Source organism: Coregonus lavaretus (genome assembly GCF_964263955.1).
Source record: "Coregonus lavaretus genome assembly, chromosome: 7".
NCBI lineage: Eukaryota > Metazoa > Chordata > Actinopteri > Salmoniformes > Salmonidae > Coregonus > Coregonus lavaretus.
In genome coordinates this window covers 20,852,343-20,869,783 of record NC_139994.1, presented here as the reverse complement: position 1 = coordinate 20,869,783, position 17,441 = coordinate 20,852,343, and the positions used below count along the sequence as shown (strand labels likewise).

The 17,441-nt window shown below is 45.4% G+C and overlaps 1 protein-coding gene across 1 annotated transcript in view; it reads right to left on the bottom strand.

The window, feature by feature from the left end:
- The window catches only part of LOC311132426 (protein Jumonji-like), a 90,875-nt gene that overhangs the window by 21,613 nt on the left and 51,821 nt on the right, over positions 1-17,441 (bottom strand). Inside the window, exons 3-5 of the mRNA XM_084165718.1 lie at positions 16,755-16,875; positions 6,812-6,981; positions 1,976-1,999 (exon numbers count right to left, since the gene is read on the bottom strand). Of these exons, the coding sequence (XP_084021844.1) occupies positions 1,976-1,999; positions 6,812-6,981; positions 16,755-16,875 (315 nt within the window). The remainder of the gene's footprint in view (positions 1-1,975; positions 2,000-6,811; positions 6,982-16,754; positions 16,876-17,441) is intronic.

Genomic DNA, 17,441 nt, shown 5'->3' with positions numbered 1-17,441 from the left:
AGAGAGAGAGAGAGAGAGAGAGAGAGAGAGAGAGAGAGAGAGAGAGAGAGAGAGAGAGAGAGAGAGAGAGTGTGTGTTAAAACCAACGTGAACCTACCGAGCAGTTATCATGTGAGGAGAGAACTACTGCAGCCGTCTGATAGATTGTGTGCTGGAAAACACCAGTACTGTAAAATCACAGCACCCCAGAAAATGTCATAAAAGCTTTCTTCCTCAGTCACTCCCTTTCCTTCCTCTCCTCCTCTCCCTCTCTCCCTGTGTGTTAACGTGCGGAACAATTCCCATTGTCTGCAGCATGTTCCAGTGTCTCTCATAAATGATAAAGGAGTGCGACCGGTGCACTATGGATGGACCAGTATAACTGTGCTCTCACTAGCCAGCTATACATCTGCATGTATTTGCCTGCTTGCCTGCCTACATAGCTACATCACGTTACATAACGTGATGTAGTGGCGCCACTCCCGAGTGGCTGTGCCACTAGAGATTCTGGTTCGAGTCCAGGCTCTATCGCAGCCGGCCGCGACCCGGAGACCCATGGGCGGCGCACAATTGGTCCAGCGTCGTCCAAGGTAGGGGAGGATTTGGCCGGGAAGGGATGTGGGTTCATTTCCCACAGGGGGCCAGTATGACATTTTTTTTTTTTAAAGAAGAAAAAACATATATATATATATATATATACACACACACACGTCTGCATCCACTAACTGTAAGTTGCTCTGGATAAGAGCGTCTGCTAAATGACTAAAATGTAAACCCTGGATTTTAGGGCGGCAGGTAGCTTAGCGGTTAAGAGCGTTGTGCCAGTAACCAAAAGGTCGCTGGTTCTAATCCCCGAGCCGACTAGGTGAAAAATCTGTCGATGTGCCCTTGAGCAAGGCACTTAACCCTAATTGCTCATGTAAGTCGCTCTGGATAAGAGCGTCTGTTAAATGACAAAAAAATTAAAAATAAAAAGAACACAACATGGCAGAGGGCTGGGGCACTGGGAACACACACTAGATAATAGTATAAATACAAGTGTGTTATTGGTGCAGGTATGTTGATATGGATGATTTACACTGGAATAGAAGGTCCATAGTGTGTGGAATACTAATAGTATTGATAATGTACACAGTGTATACAAAACATTAAGAACACCTGTTCTTTCCATGACAGACTGACCAGGTGAATCCAGGTGAACTCTATGCTCCCTTACACTTGTTAAATCCACTTCATAATCAGTGTAGATGAAGGGGAGGAGACAGGTTTAAAAATTATTTTTAAGCATTGAGACATGGATTGTGTATATGTGCCATTCAGAGGATGAATGGGCAAGACAAAAAATGTAAGTGCCTTTGATCGGGGTATGGTAGTAGGTGCCAGGTGCACCGGTTTGTGTCAAGAACTGCAACGCTGCTGGGTTTTTCACATTCAACAGTTTCCCATGTGTATCAAGAATGGTCCACCACCCAAAGGACAGCCAACTTGACAACTGTGGGAAGCTTTGTTCTGAGGGCAAAAGGTGGTGCAACTCAATATTAGGAAGGTGTTTCTAATGTTTGGTACACTCAGTGTATATGTCCTTATCTGTGATCCTTGTAATGCACACCCATTAGTAACACCTTCCTAATATTGAGTTACGCAGGGTCTGACCTCCTGTGGCCATTAAAGACACCAGAGGGAAAAGAAAGAGATGGTATGTTTGCATCACCTCAGTCACCATTGTTATCTAGTGTAATGATGTTGTGGTTTATTGGTTTAAAGCATTGTAATGATGTCAAATGAGCTTTGATTAGGCCTAAGTTAAGATGTTTGAATTAAGTTTGTGTTGTGAATCATTACATTGTATTACATTTCATTTTCATCTTATGTTAGAGAGTATTATTAATATATAAATGCTCATTCCTAATGACAGAGTGGGATATACATGCTTTTGTATTATTAACATTTACTGTCTATTTCATAAGTACTTTAAAAATGCATAAATTTAACTAACCTTCATTTGGCCACGAGGAGTAACCTGAAATTAGATGTGGTGAAGCTAGAATTAGTCAGACATCAAACCAAAACTTCATAATCAAATTAAAATGGATGCAAATCTATACAATCAATATCATTATAGGAACTGGTTGTAGTATGGTGCAGCAAAGTGTGCTTTAAGATAAGCATCATTAACTGGCTACTCATTTTGAATTAAGCATCCTGCTGTAGGACAGACAACATGGGAGCCAATGGGGTTAGGGTTACTAGAAAATAGGGGAACATTTTACATTTTTACATTTTAGTCATTTAGCAGACGCTCTTATCCAGAGCGACTTACAGTTAGTGAGTGCATACATTTTTCATACTGAAACCAATGGGGTTAGGGTTACTTTCAATGCAGTAATGAATTACAGTGAAATCGGAGCCTTCTGACTCACATGCACATCAGAATACAGTTAGTAGGCCTACACAACACAGTCAGTACCCACAATACAACACAGCTTTGTCACAACAGGACTAAAACGGCAGCATGGCCAAACGCGATACTTTAATGACACTTTGACTAGCCCTGCATGTAGAGAGAGCAGATATGCCAGTCCATTGTTATTAGGGTTAGGGGTCATTGTATAAGGTTTAGGAGAAGAGTACAATGTGTAACGTGAGTAGAAGCCACGTCTGGACTAGGTTTGATGTGCTGGGTTCAGTCTGGCTAAGACCTGTAGAGGACTGGGCTAGCTAGGTTCTGTATAAGCAATTTGTGACATCTGCTGATATAAAAAGAGCTTTATAAATACATTTGATTGATTGATTGACTGACTGACTGAAGGGGAGTGTGATACATAGCACATCTGTGCCAGCTCTCTAGCTCTTTAAACAACAAACTCCCAATCAGCTCCAAATGACCTGCTTCATTAACAACATGGCTGCAATTACTGCCTTCTCTGGGGTCACAGGGCCAAATGGCTAGCAGGCCCAGGGGGTTGAAGGGGGACGAGGGGTTGGAGGGGTGGAGTGGCGCATGAGGGGGAGGTCTCTCGTCCGATGGGTGGGCGAGATATCTTTTTGTGGTGGAGTGAGAAAGAGAGGGGAGAATGAGACTGGACAATGTTATCCTGTAACCTTTTCCAGGGGCCCAAAATAAGCCTGTTGCTCCCATTTTTTTGTAGCCTCCAGAGACAGAGGGAGGGAAAGAAGAAGCCTGTTGGGCTGGCTCCTCTGGTCACTGGCGTCTGGTCTATGGCTAGGCTATATCGTCAGAGGCTGGTTCTCAGACAGAGGCGAGAAGGGTGGTGCTGGGCTTAACAGCCTCTCTGGCGCAGAGACTCTGTCTGTCAGCTCCCAGACACAGAGAAATATAACCCAGGCCTCCCTCCTCCCTGCTCCTGGCCTGTTCCCCTCCCTCCTCCCTTTCCTCAATTATGGGCCTTTTCATGTGCCTCAGAACCACAGGCAAATCATAATTAAGGCTGAAACTGTCTATTATGATTGGAATATTTTACTAGACAGGCGTAATTACAACCAAAATGGTTGACTTAAAATAAAAAAACAATGAGTTTAAACGGCCAATCAAGGGCTTTAACTGAGAAAAAATAACACACATTTATAATCATCTGATTAACATCCATGTTACCGAAAATGAGCACTTCTCATGGCCGTCACGTATAGGCTACAGACCCTCAGGAATCTCTAGAGCTGGTCAGAAAAGCAGTTCCAATCTGACCCCAAAGAGTTTAGAGTATGCGCTTCCTCTTCTCAAGCTGTTCCAACGGAAGCAGAGGGCCAATCCCTGGCTGAATCCCCCATCATAGACAGAGACAGTGTGTGGAGAGACCATGTCAGACGCTCTGCCCTCTCTCCAACCCCTCATACTTCACCATCAGGAACAAGATAGGTGGAGGGGAGGGAATGAAAGAGCGCGGACTGGGGCTTTTTCAATAACATTGTTTTACAGGCCGATGCAGCGGAGTGAATCCGAGAGGATTGGGGATTATATCTCCTCCAATTTACATTCCTGAATGTCTGCAAATCCATTAACCCATGCTGCCCTCGGCTCCAGTCAGCTCTGGGAGTCGCTGGCTAAATTTAATCAGCCTTCCCTTCGTAGCACAACCACGGCCGCAGCAGCAGCCTCAGACCTAGACCCAGACCCATTCAATGTTCAGCCAACCATGGCACACACGCATATAGAAGTACCTGTTATGTAACACTGGATGAGCATGTTAGTGGGGGTTATTCATCTACTACTTTATCTGGCATTATCCCAGCCGTGTGTGTGTGTGTGTATGTGCAGAGGGAGGCTCAGCTGCGATAAGGAGAAATCGGGGATAGCGTCACAGCCACTACCAACAATGACCCTCTCTACCCAAGACTACAGACAAAGCTCAGAGACAGCCTCCAAATGGCTTTCTCCACGGATATAAACAGCCGTAATAAAAAGGGATTTGAGAAGGCATGTAGCACATAAACACTAAACTGTGATTCGCTCCATTTTGTGTCCGTCGCATATTACTCCACATTGCATCAGAGCAGCCAGCCGTTTCCCAAGAGGGATTAAAAATATATCGTTCCCGTTTAAAAACCAGGAGACAGGAACAGCTCATTATGATGCCGAGTCCCAGAGGAATAAGCAGTGGTGATTACAAGCTGCTGCTGTAGAGAACAAAAGAGGAAAACTTCTCCCCATGAAATCACAGTGGAAATGGCCTGCTTTAATTACCAGCGCTTTATCATCATTCTAAAGCTGTCAGACAGGGGGCTTGCTGGGAATGTGGCATGTTTGTCAGATAAGATAAACATTTGAGGAGTCGAGCAGTTTGAACAGAATGACCGTTTGATCTCTATTTTCTACCAGGAACGCCATTGGTCTGGTCCAGCGCTAGAAGAATAGACCGTGTGCCGACTGCTTGCCTACTCCTCCCTGTCCGCTCTATGGGGCAAATATAAATAAATGTATACGACAGTGTAAGTGTTGGACCCCAACACAGCTGCCTGTTCTTGGGCCACCACAGGCTGTTACACACCTAGCTAGCCTGGGCCACCAAAGTGGAATCAGACGTACAAAGCCCTTTGAATGAAATCAAAGGCCAAAAGCACCTTTGAAAGATAAAACGCTGCTTCCTTTTGTTCTATATCCATCTGTCCCCAGGACACCGACCGTGCACGTGCATGCATGCACACTCATGCATATGCAGACCTCTGCGCTGCCCTGACATTCTTGCATGCCACCTCAATGTATTGGCCTCTTCCACATGGGCCAATAAAGTGCAGGAAGAGAGAGCAAAACCCTGTGTATGAAAATGCCATTAAGGCAGCATGAGCTCTGCAGAGGAATCAGTCTGCCTCTCGGCCGGGTAACGGGGCTATAAATAAGGCTGCCACAGAGACAGGGGGTACAGCGGTCAACCAGGCATGGCACAGTGAGAAAAAAACACACTGGTCAGGAGTTAGCATAGCATCCAAACCATACACAGGAGTTGTCCAAACCCTGAACAGAAGACATTTACTGGGACATTATGAGAACCGATCTGTTCCCCTGAGAATAAGGCAGCCAACCCTGTCAGTTTTACTGATCTCTAATTACGGTGCTCTGAACAGCGTTCTGTTACATTAAAGCGACATTGGCTTTTAAACACGAGCCGCCTTCTTCTCCTCTGGGCCTCTCAGTTCCCAGCTGATTGCAGATCTTTTTAACCTACTTCATGTAGCCAGCAGAGGTTAATGGCAATACCAAATTAATCTAAATCGAGGCATTAGTCTTCCTAAAGGGCTATTTCTGTTTGTGATGGAGTCATGGACGGTTCTGCTGGGTGGGAGGAGATACTGTTCAGAGTTAAACACTCTTTGGGACTGAAGACGGCAGTAAAAGCCAAGGCCAAGGTTGTTGATTAAAATATATCCCCAAAAACTATTTGTTCCTAATCTGAGGTTATATTCCACTCTGCCTCTCGATTTCTCTTTTTGGGTTTCAATTCATAATTAAGATAAAGCGTAAAAGGAAAACTGTCCATGGCAGTGAACTTCTTGAGTCCTGTATAACACTACAGAAACGAGGTGGGATTTCAGCTGAACCCTGTGCCTGTAATTCTGCCCTCATTTCCCTAGCTGGGCCATGTTTGTGTTGTGGGCGGCAGAGAGCAGCCCGGGCCTCTCTGTGCCCTCATGTGCTGAGGTGTAGGAGCAGGATTATCTGGCTCTACCAGGATGTCTGTGTGTGTGTGTGTATGTGTGTGTATGTGTGTGTGTATGTGTGTGTGTGTGTGTATGTGTGTGTGTATGTGTGTATGTGTGTGTGTGCGTGCGTGTGTGTGTGTGTGGAGGGGGGGGCGCTCAAAGCTGAGACTGTGTGCAGATAACAATGTTCATTATTCACTGTTGAAATGTTACCTGCAGATATGGTCAATGTGTAACCTGTGAGGACAGAATGGGTTTGGTGTTTGCCTTGTCAGGGTGTTTGCCTTGTCAGGGTGTTTGCCTTGTCAGAGTTTTAAACCGGGTCAATGAACCTGGACCTCAGACTGAACTATTCCTGCTGCACAGCTAGGCCTGGATCTAGGTCAAAGGTAGGCCGGGAGGGAGGCCTGGACCTTTCTTGAGATGTGTGGCTGCTGAACTGAAGCCATAGTCCTGACTGAGGTTAAAGAAGCAGAGCCCTGACATCGGGCCATGGCATTGGCCTGGTGACGAGATGCATGGTGCTGGGGTGAGTGGTCGACTGAGTGAGGAAGTGAGGCGGGAGGATGAAGGGTTGAGTGTGTGTAGGGGTGGATGAAGGGGTGTGCAGATGAAAGGGTGGGATGTTAGACATTTTAGTCATTTAGCAGACGCTCTTATCCTTTCATGGTTACTGTACCTCTCAGGCAGAGGAAGGTGAGGAAGTCCTCAGTCTTGGGTTTCCGTCTGGAGATGTCTCTGATGTGAGCGGAGGGGGCGGGCAGGGCGGTATCAGACACCTTGACCGGGGTGGTGCTGGGAGAGTTGGGCTGCGACTGGGCAAACTTCCTCTGTGCTTGCAGTCTGGGCCTGGGAAGAGACCGGAGAAAACAGGATTATTCCCATACATCCTTAAACAGACCCACTACCCTCTGTTGTGCATTTTATTTAGTTTGGAAGCCCAGGCTTAGCTCAATGGCCTTTAAATCATGGCCCCAGGCTTTGACCGATTTGCCCTGGATGGATCTAAACTGAGCGGTATACTACAAAGTAAGATCAAAGAGTTAGCCAGCTAACTTGCCTGAATATTCTGAAATAGCTTTTCTTTTTTCTTTTTTTAAGATAAGCCTGAAAATGGGCATGGTCTAATTGGCTCAACAACCAAAAACAAATATCTATGTTTAGCTTTCTTAATGAACCAGAAAATCCACTTATTTCTGGTTGTTTATCAAAGTTAGCTTGCTAACGCATTGATCATGTTTTGTAGTATACCCTTCTGTTCAGCGGTTTAACTCATCTCTGGTCTCAGTTGTTAGTGTGACTAATTTAGTCAGTCTGGGCCTTGGACATGATTTCATTGTCTTTCATATATCAACACTGTAGTGTCCAGGGAGGTTAAAACAATAATATAATGCTCCTTCAGAATAACCCCCAGCAGCACCGGCCAGCAGCCGTCCACCTCATAATAACAGACTTCTGATTTATGTTGGCTCTCTGAATTGTAATTAAGTTCTCCATTAAAGCCAATACCTCTGCAGCAGCTGACAACTGATAACAAGTACAAAGGAGGCGTCAAATTGCCAACAGACTTTCAAGGCCAGATCTCTTTTTTCCTCTGTCTCTCCATCTCCCTCGCTGAGATGCACAGGGCCTTTTTTGCTTTTTAGATCTATTTTTCAGCTCCATCTCAGTCTATCCTTTCGTCTGATTCCACAGGGGGAGCAGGCTGACAGGATGGAATACTAAGAGCAGCTTGTCTGGAGATGGACCTGGTCAGACCTCTTCATCTCTTATCTCACACACGCAGCCATTTCATTTCACCATCATTTCATCATCTCTTTGTCTCAGGGATGTTTGATGCCAGATACACGCCTGTCTCACAGTCAACAGAAAAAGACAACGCCACGCTCATATTGCCTCCCTGTATACCGCCATGCTGTTTGAAATAATCTCCCATTCAATCTGATGCTTGTTAGGAGATTTTCAGCCCTGCCAGGCGGGTTGACAGACACAGACAGCATCGCTAATCAATTGAGACCACAGACGCTTGCTCCAGACAGATTGTGACTACCCGGCTGATTGTCTCATCGCGCTACATGTAGGGGAATGCTTCATGATATTCTACAGTGATTACTCAATATATTAAAATAAATAAATAAATAAAAAGGCAAATCACGCCCTGAAACACCCACAATGCATTTTGTTTCCATCAAGCCCCCGGAACCTACAGCATTCCAATTGGACTTGAATCACAAAGCAATACACAGCCTATATATCCCCAACCCTGACCAAATACATTGAACAAGAAGCTGTGAAGAGATTACATCGATACACACACACACACACACACTGGGTTCAGTGATGGAACAATCGGTCCTGAGAGAAGCCATTGTTCAAGAAGGATTCTGTATTTGATGAGCAGGTGCATCAGTATGATATCCAATCTGTTCTCATGCTTTAGATCAGCCAGTGAAGAGAAAAACAAAAGGTTCTGTTTCCGCTCCCCCTGGAAGGACCAATGGCTGCTGCAGGTCACACCTGAACATGACTTTCGGTGACAGGTGTCACATCAGAGGGCTGGTTTCGCCAGCCCGTCATTATGTTGTGGATAGAACTATCAGTTTCAGTGCCAGACTGGTAAAAACATGAGCTGTTTAAACGGCCTGGCTCTGACGGCCCTATAGCCGGCAGGGCCTCGGGATGCATGGAGAGAGGGAAGAGTGGGAGGAGAAGGAGAGTGAGGAGTGGGCGCTATTGTGCGTCATGGAGACTGGTGCAGATTAGAGATGCAGAATGCATTAGTTACAGTGGCTCCCTGACACTACAGCTCACTTAAAGGGGAACCAACACTACGTCTCCTGGAGGGCAGAACCAACAACAGAACCAACACTACAGCTCACTTAAAGGGGAACCAACACTACGTCTCCCTGTGGGCAGAACCAACAACAGAACCAACACTACAGCTCATTTAAGGGAGAAGCAACACTACGTCTCCCTGAGGGCAGAACCAACAACAGAACCAACACTACAGCTCATATAAGGGAGAAGCAACACTATGTCTACCAGACTGCAGATCCAACACTTCAACTTACTTAGGGTATAACCATTACTACAACAACTCAATTAGAACATGGACGAGGGGTATTTAACGACTGCCTCCCAGACAGTAACAGGATAAAAACATGTCTTTCAATAAACCCCTTCAGAAATAGTATTCTCCTCCTTTCATGGGAATAGAGCCAGAGATAAATAGGAGCCATTTAACTGGACAGGGTTGTTAAAGGTAGGGTCAGTTCGAAACAAGTTGGACCAGTAAAACTATGAGAACTGCTATAGTTAAAGATGGGCCAGTAAAACTGAGAACTGCTATAGTTAAAGATGGGCCAGTAAAACTATTTAAAGTGCCATGGCTCTAACATCCTGTCTAGACAGATCTGAGCCCTTATGAGCACTGTGGCTGAACCAGAAGACTAATCTGGACCCTTTCCCCAGGAGGACGGAGTAGGGACCATCTACAGTCAGGATGTCATGGCACCAAGTACCCACAATGCCCAAAATGTCATGGCACCAAGTACCCACAATGCCCAAAATGTCATGGCACCAAGTACCCACAATGCCCAAAATGTCATGGCACCAAGTACCCACAATGTCATGGCACCAAGTACCCACAATGCCAGATGGACAAAAACAGCAGACACACCAACAGATGCCAAGCCTCTCCAACCCAGAGACTCTCTGCAGAAAGGTCTCCCTGACGCACAAACTTCAACACTGTCACGTGGAGCTGCTTGTTGAGGTGCTGTCATATTTACCCGGGACTCCTTCTATAGGCGTCTAAAGGCACGCTATGTTCTGAAGTTCAGCAGGGCTGTTCATTACCACCACGCACCACCTAATCCTGACTCAGACTAGCTGCCTAGGCACTGCACACCTAAGAGAGAGCGAGAGAGCACGAGAGAGGGGGAGAGAGAGTGAGGGGGAGAAAGGGGGAGAGAGGGGGAGAGAGAGCAGAGCACCTGCAGTGGAGGCACATGCATACAGGGGAGAGATTACAGCAGGATGTTCGCTTCATCCCAGGCTAATCTCCCTGCTCTTCCTCTTCCTCCCACTCCCCCTCCTCGCTCTTCAAAACTGCCGTTCCTCTGATGTTACATGTGTCTCCACTCTGTATCATTGGTTAGCTCTCAGACAGAGAGGGTTACCCAGAGCCGGAACAGAAACACTACTTGCATACCCCCGGCTAAATGAAGGGAGGAATGAGGTTCTAAACCGCTCCAGATGGTCCTAATAAACTCTAGCAGTAGACACTGCAGCGCTCAGCAGCTGGAGAAGAGACTGTACCGTCAGAGTCACATGCAGAAGAGAGTGAGAGAGAAAGGGGATACCTAGTCAGTTGCACAACTGAATGCATTCAACTGAAATGTGTCTTTCGCATTTAACCCAATCAGAAAGGGGGAGGGCTGCCTTAAATCGACATCCCGGGGAGCAGTTGATGTTTGGGGTTAACTGCATTGCTCAAGAGTAGAACGGCAGATTTTTCCACCTTGACGGCTCGGGGATTCAAACCAGCAACCTTTCGTTTACTGGTCCAGTGCTCTCAACCACTAGGCTACCTAGTATTGATCAACATCACACTAACAACACAGCCATGAGAGTATGTAGCTGATAAACCCCATGGGCTTTGTATCCAGGTGAAACTAAAGCCACAATCTCTCCTCACAGCAGCACCATTCCACTGGAACAACAGCACCACGACCATGGCTGTCAATTCAAATGACTGGGATTCTAAAGCAGGGTTAGGGCTAAGGTTAGTGCTAGGGTTAGTGCAAACCGCACTCAGGGAGAGAGCCACTCTGGCTAATGTGTTTATTGCTTTTCTGTCTGAGTGTTGAGCACCTGGAGGAGAGATGGCCTTGCATTGAGCAGACTGTGACCTGGTGACCCTGTGACCCCCGCAGGGCTCGTCACTCCCCTTCCCCACTCCATAATAGGTCATCGGTCAGAGAAGCACAAAGACAAGAACACTAGAGACAAACAAACAACAAACATATAAAGACTATTGAAGTCTGACTCTCTTGAATTTCATCTAAGGACCCCTTATAATATTTTAAGGTGCAATAGTTGTAACTATAGCATTGTGTAGAACCTGCTGATGCAGAATAACCTTGATAGTCCTGCTTGATGCAGATCCATGCTGCCTGGCGGTGTTTAGACTATTCACAAGCACAGCACGGATTTAGACTCCTGTTAGGCTTTGACACTTCTGACGCTCCATATTAAACACATGAGCTCTCTATTCAGACAACCCCTATTGAGATGTGTGCTGCCTTTCAGGTGAGGTGTCTGGCAGCTTTCTAGACACAATGGCTCTGATAGTCATTTCAGATACAGGCTAAATACTGCAGGAATATGAAAGGGTTAGGGTTAGATACCGTTCAATGCTGAGGCCTCAGAGGGAATATAAAAGATACCCAGCGATTTAAATGTTCCCTTCCTTTTATATACATGAACTAAAGAGAGATGGATGTGGCAGTTAAAAGTCATCTTCACAATAGATCAACCTACATTGGCCTAAATAAAGGTGATATATAGCTACAGGCCACATACAGTACATTCATAATACTAGACCTATAAACAAATACCTTCATAAAAAAAACACTGAAACAGGGTAAACATTGACCGACATTTTAAACAAGACTAAAACACACCAGTGAACATGTTTCTCTTTTTATGATGTGAAACAGGGAGTGTTGGCGAACATTCCAATGAGAGTCATCACAGTCTAACAAATGTATTGGCCCAGCGTTGTGTGATGTGTACACGCAGATGTGTGATGTGTACACGCGGTTGTGTGATGTGTACACAAGGCTTAAGTGACTCCTACACGATGATCTTCACACCTAATCCACTTTGCAAATTATTTCCTTAAAGCAACCTAAGCCTACGTGTTGCATAATGCATGAACTGTGGGAAGAGGAGTCCTGTGTCCACTATTGTTCATTAGTATACTACCATGTTACTGTGTCCTCTATTGTTCATTAGTATACTACCATGTTACTGTGTCCACTATTGTTCATTAGTATACTACCATGTTACTGTGTCCTCTATTGTTCATTAGTATACTACCATGTTACTGTGTCCTCTATTGTTCATTAGTATACTATCATGTTACTGTGTCCTCTATTGTTCATTAGTATACTACCATGTTACTGTGTCCTCTATTGTTCATTAGTATACTACCATGTTACTGTGTCCTCTATTGTTCATTAGTATACTACCATGTTACTGTGTCCTCTATTGTTCATTAGTATACTACCATGTTACTGTGTCCTCTATTGTTCATTAGTATACTACCATGTTACTGTGTCCTCTATTGTTCATTAGTATACTACCATGTTACTGTGTCCTCTGTTGTTCATTAGTATACTACCATGTTACTGTGTCCTCTATTGTTCATTAGTATACTACCATGTTACTGTGTCCTCTATTGTTCATTAGTATACTACCATGTTACTGTGTCCTCTATTGTTCATTAGTATACTACCATGTTACTGTGTCCTCTGTTGTTCATTAGTATACTACCATGTTACTGTGTCCTCTATTGTTCATTAGTGTACTACCATGTTACTGTGTCCACTATTGTTCATTAGTATACTACCACGTTACGTTGTCCACTACTTCGCTTTAGTATACTACCAGAGTACTGGGACCATTCTCTGTGCTTAGAGCAGTGAGCTGATGAACTGTGTAGTAAGTCGGAGCTGGACAACATCACCTTGTCTCTTCAGCTCAGTGGGTCGACCGCTTTACCGGACTGACCCTGGCCTCTGACCTCTAACCCCTGATCTTGGCGGCCATCTTAAATCATGCTAAGCCAGGTCAATATTCAGGCTCAGAGAAACGCTATGTTGCTGTTATCACAGACATCATCCATGACATCACAGGCTCTCTGATTGGTTCTGGAACATGGGCAATGCCACCCAGTCCAAATCTGATCATGATAGAACAAACTACTTCTCTTCAGCACTGCTGTCTAGTTTCTGTTGCAATGATGCAGTTTTATTCCTTTGATAAGCACCATTGTCTTCAGTGAATACATTCTGCTTGTAGAGAATAGAGAAACTGGAACAAATCATGTGCATGGCAATGCCTTGCTCCATCTCAGATCTCCCCTACTGTGTTCACTGCGGGGTGGCAGGGTATACAATATCACAATGTGTGATAACACACTCCTCTGCTCTGCAGACAGTATTGTGATCGAGTTTATTCAGACTGTTGTGTGACAGTATGTAGTTGGTTATTAATATCCCTAAGGCTGCCATCTTTATAGAGGCTTTGTAAAGCAGTTTAGAGAGCAGGGCCGAGAGAGAGAGAGAGGCATTAAAGGGAATTATAGAATGAGTCTCAGTGACAAGAGGTTGTTGACTTCGAACCCAAAATGTGAATAATAGCTTAATGGGAGAGAGAAAGACAAAAACACTAACACACATGCACTGTTGGTAACAGTAAGAACAGTGCACTGTGGGTAACAACAGTAAGAGCAGTAACAACAGTGCAGGGTAACTGAAGCTGGTTCAACCCATCCACTGTGACTCAGTCTGATCCGTTTTTTTTGTGCCCGGCTGTCTCATGCTACAATAGCTAGCAACAAAGGGTTGGATGTCTCACCTGCCTGTCAGATCCATTGGAAATACTGACAGTTTAAATTGCACTGAGTCATTACAACACTATAGTAGGCAGGACACGATTCGTCAAGAGATGTTCTATATAGCTAAACACTTTACATGTGGATTTACAACTAATCAATGTCTGGTTACACCAGATACCGACTGGTTTGTCGGTTATCCAACACAACACGCCATGGAGTACCACTCTTCATCTTTTCAAGCATGGTGGTGGCTGCATCATGTTATGAGTATGCTTGTCATCAGAAAGGACTAGCGAGTTGTTTAGGATAAAAATACATGGAATAGAGGCAAAATCCACAGGCAAAATCCTAGAGGAAAACCTGGTTCAGTCTGCTTTCCAACAGACACTGGGACAAGTTCACCTTTCAGCAGGACAGTAACCTAAAACACAAGGCCAAATATACACTGGAACTTACCAAGATTACATTGAATGTTCTTGAGTGGCCTAGTTACAGTTCTGACTTAAATCGGCTTGAAAATCTATGGCAACACATAAAAATAGCAGTCTAGCAATGATCAACAACCAATTTGGCAGAGCTTGAAGAATTTTTCAAAATAATAAATGTGGAAATATTGTACAATCCAGGTGTGCAAGACCTGGATTGACAGAAAGGCAGTGCGTTACTAACTTAGCATTCATTAAAACAAACAACAAGCAGCTCAATGAGCTCTACTTGGCTTCTGCTACTGAGGAGAACTGGCCTCAATAAAATCACCATAAGATGTGGAGCTTTCCAACTATGGTCACCATGGCTGAACCCTGTGTGTCCTACTTCATCCTGGGTAGTGTGGCTGGGAACAGGAGGGAAGTGGAAGGACCTCTCCAGTACTTGGCAGGGAGGGGAGGTCCTGGTGCCTGATCTCCCATCTCTGTGTCCTGCGAAGACAAACATCACCCAGATCCCAAACGCCTCCCTGGACCCACCTCCCCTCAGACACACAGGGACCCTCCCCTGCTCCCCAGGACGCTGCAGCCAAAACCATGCACCTGCACCTCCCCCTCCTCCCCTCTCTTGCTCTTGCATTGCCAGGTGTGAAAGGTCCTGGCACCTCCTCAATCAGCCACCCTGTTATAGACTGGCGTGGGCTGCAGATGCCAGGGCCAAGAAGTCGTCCTCCGCACACACTCTCCCTCTACACACACACACACAATACACACTCCCCACACCAAAAGGCCTGAGCTATTGCCAAGCGCTCTGTGAGCCGGCTGCTCATTAAGGGAGGGAGAGCCTGCTTTTATTTCCTGCATGAGAACTAATGAAACCCACCAAACCACTCTAGTGAACACAGGCCTGTTGTTGACACAACGTCTGTCTACTTCTCTCCCGCTCTCCTCCATCTGTCCATCTTGTTCTCTCGCTCTCCTTTTCAGATTTGCCAGGCCTCTTAATGACCAGGTCTGCTGGACTTTTCAATAACAGGTACAGCAAGGCCAGGTACTGCAAGCTACCACATGCATGCACACACACACACACACACACACACACACAGAGAGAGGAGATGTGGGTGAAAAGAGGAGGTGGAGATGAGGAGCAGAGGAAACATGCAATGGCTGGCTACACAGAGGAGGGTCTCAGTGAGAGAGATTACAGAGCTGATCTCTGTGCTATGGCTGCTGTAGTACAGAATATGTATATGAATATATAGCATTTAATGTAGCTGGGAGTGTGTGCGCGTGTGTAGCAGTGCATTTAATCCACAGTGGCTGGTCTGTTACAGGCCTGTTTGAGAGTGAAGCCCACCCAGTCGCGACCTACCAGTCTGCTCCAGTCGCTCACACCACCCCTGTTCCCCAGTCTCCTCCAGCCCACCCCAGTGTCCTCCAGTCCCTCACACCACAGTTTCCTTCGGCCCTTCCTGAGGACCAGTCTCCTGTATCTGCATTTTATTAACTGAACAAACACTTCCCAGGTGACAGTCAGCCAAGAGGTACAGAGCACCACGTCAGAGGGGAACCCTACAGGGAACAACCAAACCAACACACGTTCAAACTGGGCACAATATTTCACTCATATACTATATAGACGGTTTTCAGAGTCTTAACCCAATCTCCACACACACACACCAAACAGACAGCCCTCTCTCTTTACACTAGATCTGAAGAACCCATTAGAGTTCAATCACTTGAATCTCAAAGGGAGAATAAAAGGTATAAGAGGCTCATGTACCAATTTTCAATTTCCAAGTAATGGTCTTATTCTACTTTCCATGAGAATGACGGGGAGTTTCTCCTGAGGGGAGAAACTGAGTGAGAGAAGCTCTTGTAAAGCAGAGTTCTCCCAAGGCCTTTACAGATTACAAATCACTAGTACAAATTACATGGCAACAAGCCAATTGTTGTATTTGAATGCATGAACTTTTTCCTAAATTATTAATTGGAAATGCTCAACACATCTCTTAAGTCGCTAATTAAAAACGACTGAAAGAATGAACGCTGGTTAAAGAGCTCCCATTCTTCTGAATCAAACTCCTCTTTACCCTTCACTGTTGATGCTGCCATGTCCCATTACTGTAATTCCCTGATTTATCCAAACATTACTGGAGAACTGGAGAAGAGAATACAGCAGGAATTAAGTGAATTAATAAAAGACGGCAAAGGCTTTCATACATTTACTAGCATAATTGTTTATTTTTGCTTTGATCATTCTTGCTCCCCCCCCCCCCACACACACACACACACACTGAAAAAGCTCTGAGAGCACTGAATTAACAAAATGTTGATATCACCTGGATCAAAACACCTCTATGATACCTTGGCTGTACTGTAGGCCATGAAAAAAAGTGCAGTACAGCTCCCCCTGACTATCACTACCTTTACTCCATTACTCTGTCTGGGTCAAAGCTGCTGATCATAGAGGGAGGGAGAGAGAGAGAGAGAGAGAGCGAGAGAGCGAGCGAGATCAGAGAGAAAGCTGAGAGAGAGATCTCTCCCGAGTATAGGTTAACACAACTCACCTCTTCTTGGCAGGGCCATCCTCAGAGTATTCGCTGCTGCCATCGGTGTTCTGGAACCGCGACCCGTCAGCCTTGTGGCCCTTCTGCCCCGAGCCATTGAGCTGGCCGCGGGCATGGGAACCTACAGAGACAAGAGGACAGGCGTTAGAGACCATATCGTATACTGCTAGGACATGTTGACTGGAGAGAAACAGTGACCAAAGTAAGAGGGCTGATTTGTGTTTGGAGCCCGTCAGCTGAACAAAGTCAACAAGTCAGGACTCAGGAAAAAGGAGCAGAGCTCATAAAGACATTCCAGTCAAATGAATGAAGACAGCATTGATGAGTAGCCAAGGCAGAAAAATGAAGTGAACCCCTCTTGATCAAATGAAACAGCATTCCCTGCAATTAAATAAGAAAACAGATTAATTATAATCCACTAAATCTTTGTAGGTAGTACAAAGCATCTACTACCTGGTACTGGAATTTCTAGTTGACTCACCACCCTCCCATCACATTCCTTAGGACTGATGCCTTAAAATCATGTGCCAACCCCAAACCACAACCCTAACCCCTAACTGCAGGTGTCAAAGGAATGTAATAATGACATAAATTAGTAGCGAATGGTTGAGTTGAGCCCAGGCAGCTGAAGTCTGTGTAGAGTGCAGGTCACTACCTGACAGCAGGAGACTAGTCATAGACCCCATC